Below are 1,410 nucleotides of genomic sequence, written 5' to 3' on the forward strand. Positions count from 1 at the left end.
ATGGATCTCCGAACCACGTTGAATGAAAATATGTCGGTGTCTTTCGAGCACCGGGACATTTCCAAGGATATGCAGTTTCACCGTGCTTCGGATTTGTCGAGTCTTTATCAACGCGACCACTTTCATCGGGCAGTCTCGCGCTACGTTGAGCGAGATGACGATAACCTCGACGACGACGATTGTCATGATTTTGGTGAGTGCAGTCCTGCTTCCTTGCAGACTTCCGATGCCGCCGGCAGTTGCGACGACACCCATGATGACTGCGACGACGAGGGGACAGCGAAGTGCTGTAGCGACAGCGGCAGCTCTATCAAACGCCGTTTCGCCGATGTCAAACCTCCGTACTCGTACATCGCTCTGATCACAATGGCAATCGAGAGCTCAAAGGACGGAATGCTCACACTGAATGAGGTCTATCAGTTTATCATGGACAAATTCCCCTACTTCAGAGAAAACCAGCAGCGGTGGCAAAATTCTATCCGCCACAACCTTTCTCTCAACGACTGCTTTATCAAGATTCCCCGGGCCCCGGGCCGGCCAGGGAAGGGAAATTACTGGGCGCTCCATCCGTCTTGTGGCGATATGTTCAGTAACGGGAGTTTCCTAAGAAGAGCAAAGCGCTTCAAGCTGCACAGGAGTCGGAACGAACCGGCCCAGATCCGCCACGTGAATTCCCTGGGACACTTCAACCTGTACGGATCGTACGGACCTTCCTCGTACCCCTCATTGAACTCCTATAGCTGCGCGTCTCACCCCTACGCTCCACCCTCCTCCCAGCTGTCTCGACGCCCATCGACCATAGATGTGCCAGACACGCCCTGGTCTCCTTCGTCGTCAGCGAACCTGATGTCGCAGTCGCTGTCGGCGTTGTATCACTCATCCCTGGCTTCGCTATCCTACCTGCCCTCGAGGGGGCTTCCCTCATCTCTTTCGGCGGTGCATCACCCGGCCGGCTTAGCCGCCTATTCGTCGCTATACGACCCGCTTCATTGCACTTCTCAACATGCAACTCGCTTCCATCCTTTCAACAGACAGATAACAATTTAGCGCCACACTTATGTCACTTGACTACATACTGTGACATGTTTCAAAATTTGCGGACCATTTAAAACTTTCGGAGCTGATATGAAAACACAAACTGGATCATTTTGAAAAATGCTTACGTTTCTTTTGGGATAAAAAGAAATGGCCACGTCGATCGTGATTTTTTTCTTTTACAAGTGAAAAATATGTCATAAATTTCTTGCTAAAGACATACTTGCAAATTAACAAACGTTTCAAAGGTAGTCCAGTTTTCTACATCAATGTGTAACTGAAGATCACAGCAAATTGATCGTCGCCTGTCGAGAGCAACACCCATTAGGAATTCAAACTTCATTACTGTGTTTTGCTTCACCCTGAAAGGAAATT

The 1,410-nt window shown here is 49.5% G+C and overlaps 1 protein-coding gene across 1 annotated transcript; it reads left to right on the forward strand.

The window, feature by feature from the left end:
- LOC139715248 (uncharacterized) lies at window positions 1-1,047 on the forward strand. The gene has a single exon (XM_071626832.1). It carries the CDS (start codon window positions 1-3, stop codon window positions 1,045-1,047), a length of 1,047 nt encoding a protein of 348 aa, XP_071482933.1.
- Window positions 1,048-1,410: the final 363 nt, after the last annotated feature.

Source organism: Diadema antillarum, unplaced genomic scaffold (assembly GCF_040938485.1).
Source record: "Diadema antillarum isolate AM-2024a unplaced genomic scaffold, OU_Dant_1.0 seq00003210_RagTag, whole genome shotgun sequence".
NCBI classification, from domain to species: Eukaryota; Metazoa; Echinodermata; class Echinoidea; order Diadematoida; family Diadematidae; genus Diadema; species Diadema antillarum.

Excerpts from the sequence above, each read along its gene's own strand:
- LOC139715248 (XM_071626832.1), top strand. The coding sequence starts at position 1 with ATGGATCTCCGAACCACGTTGAATGAAAATATGTCGGTGTCTTTCGAG.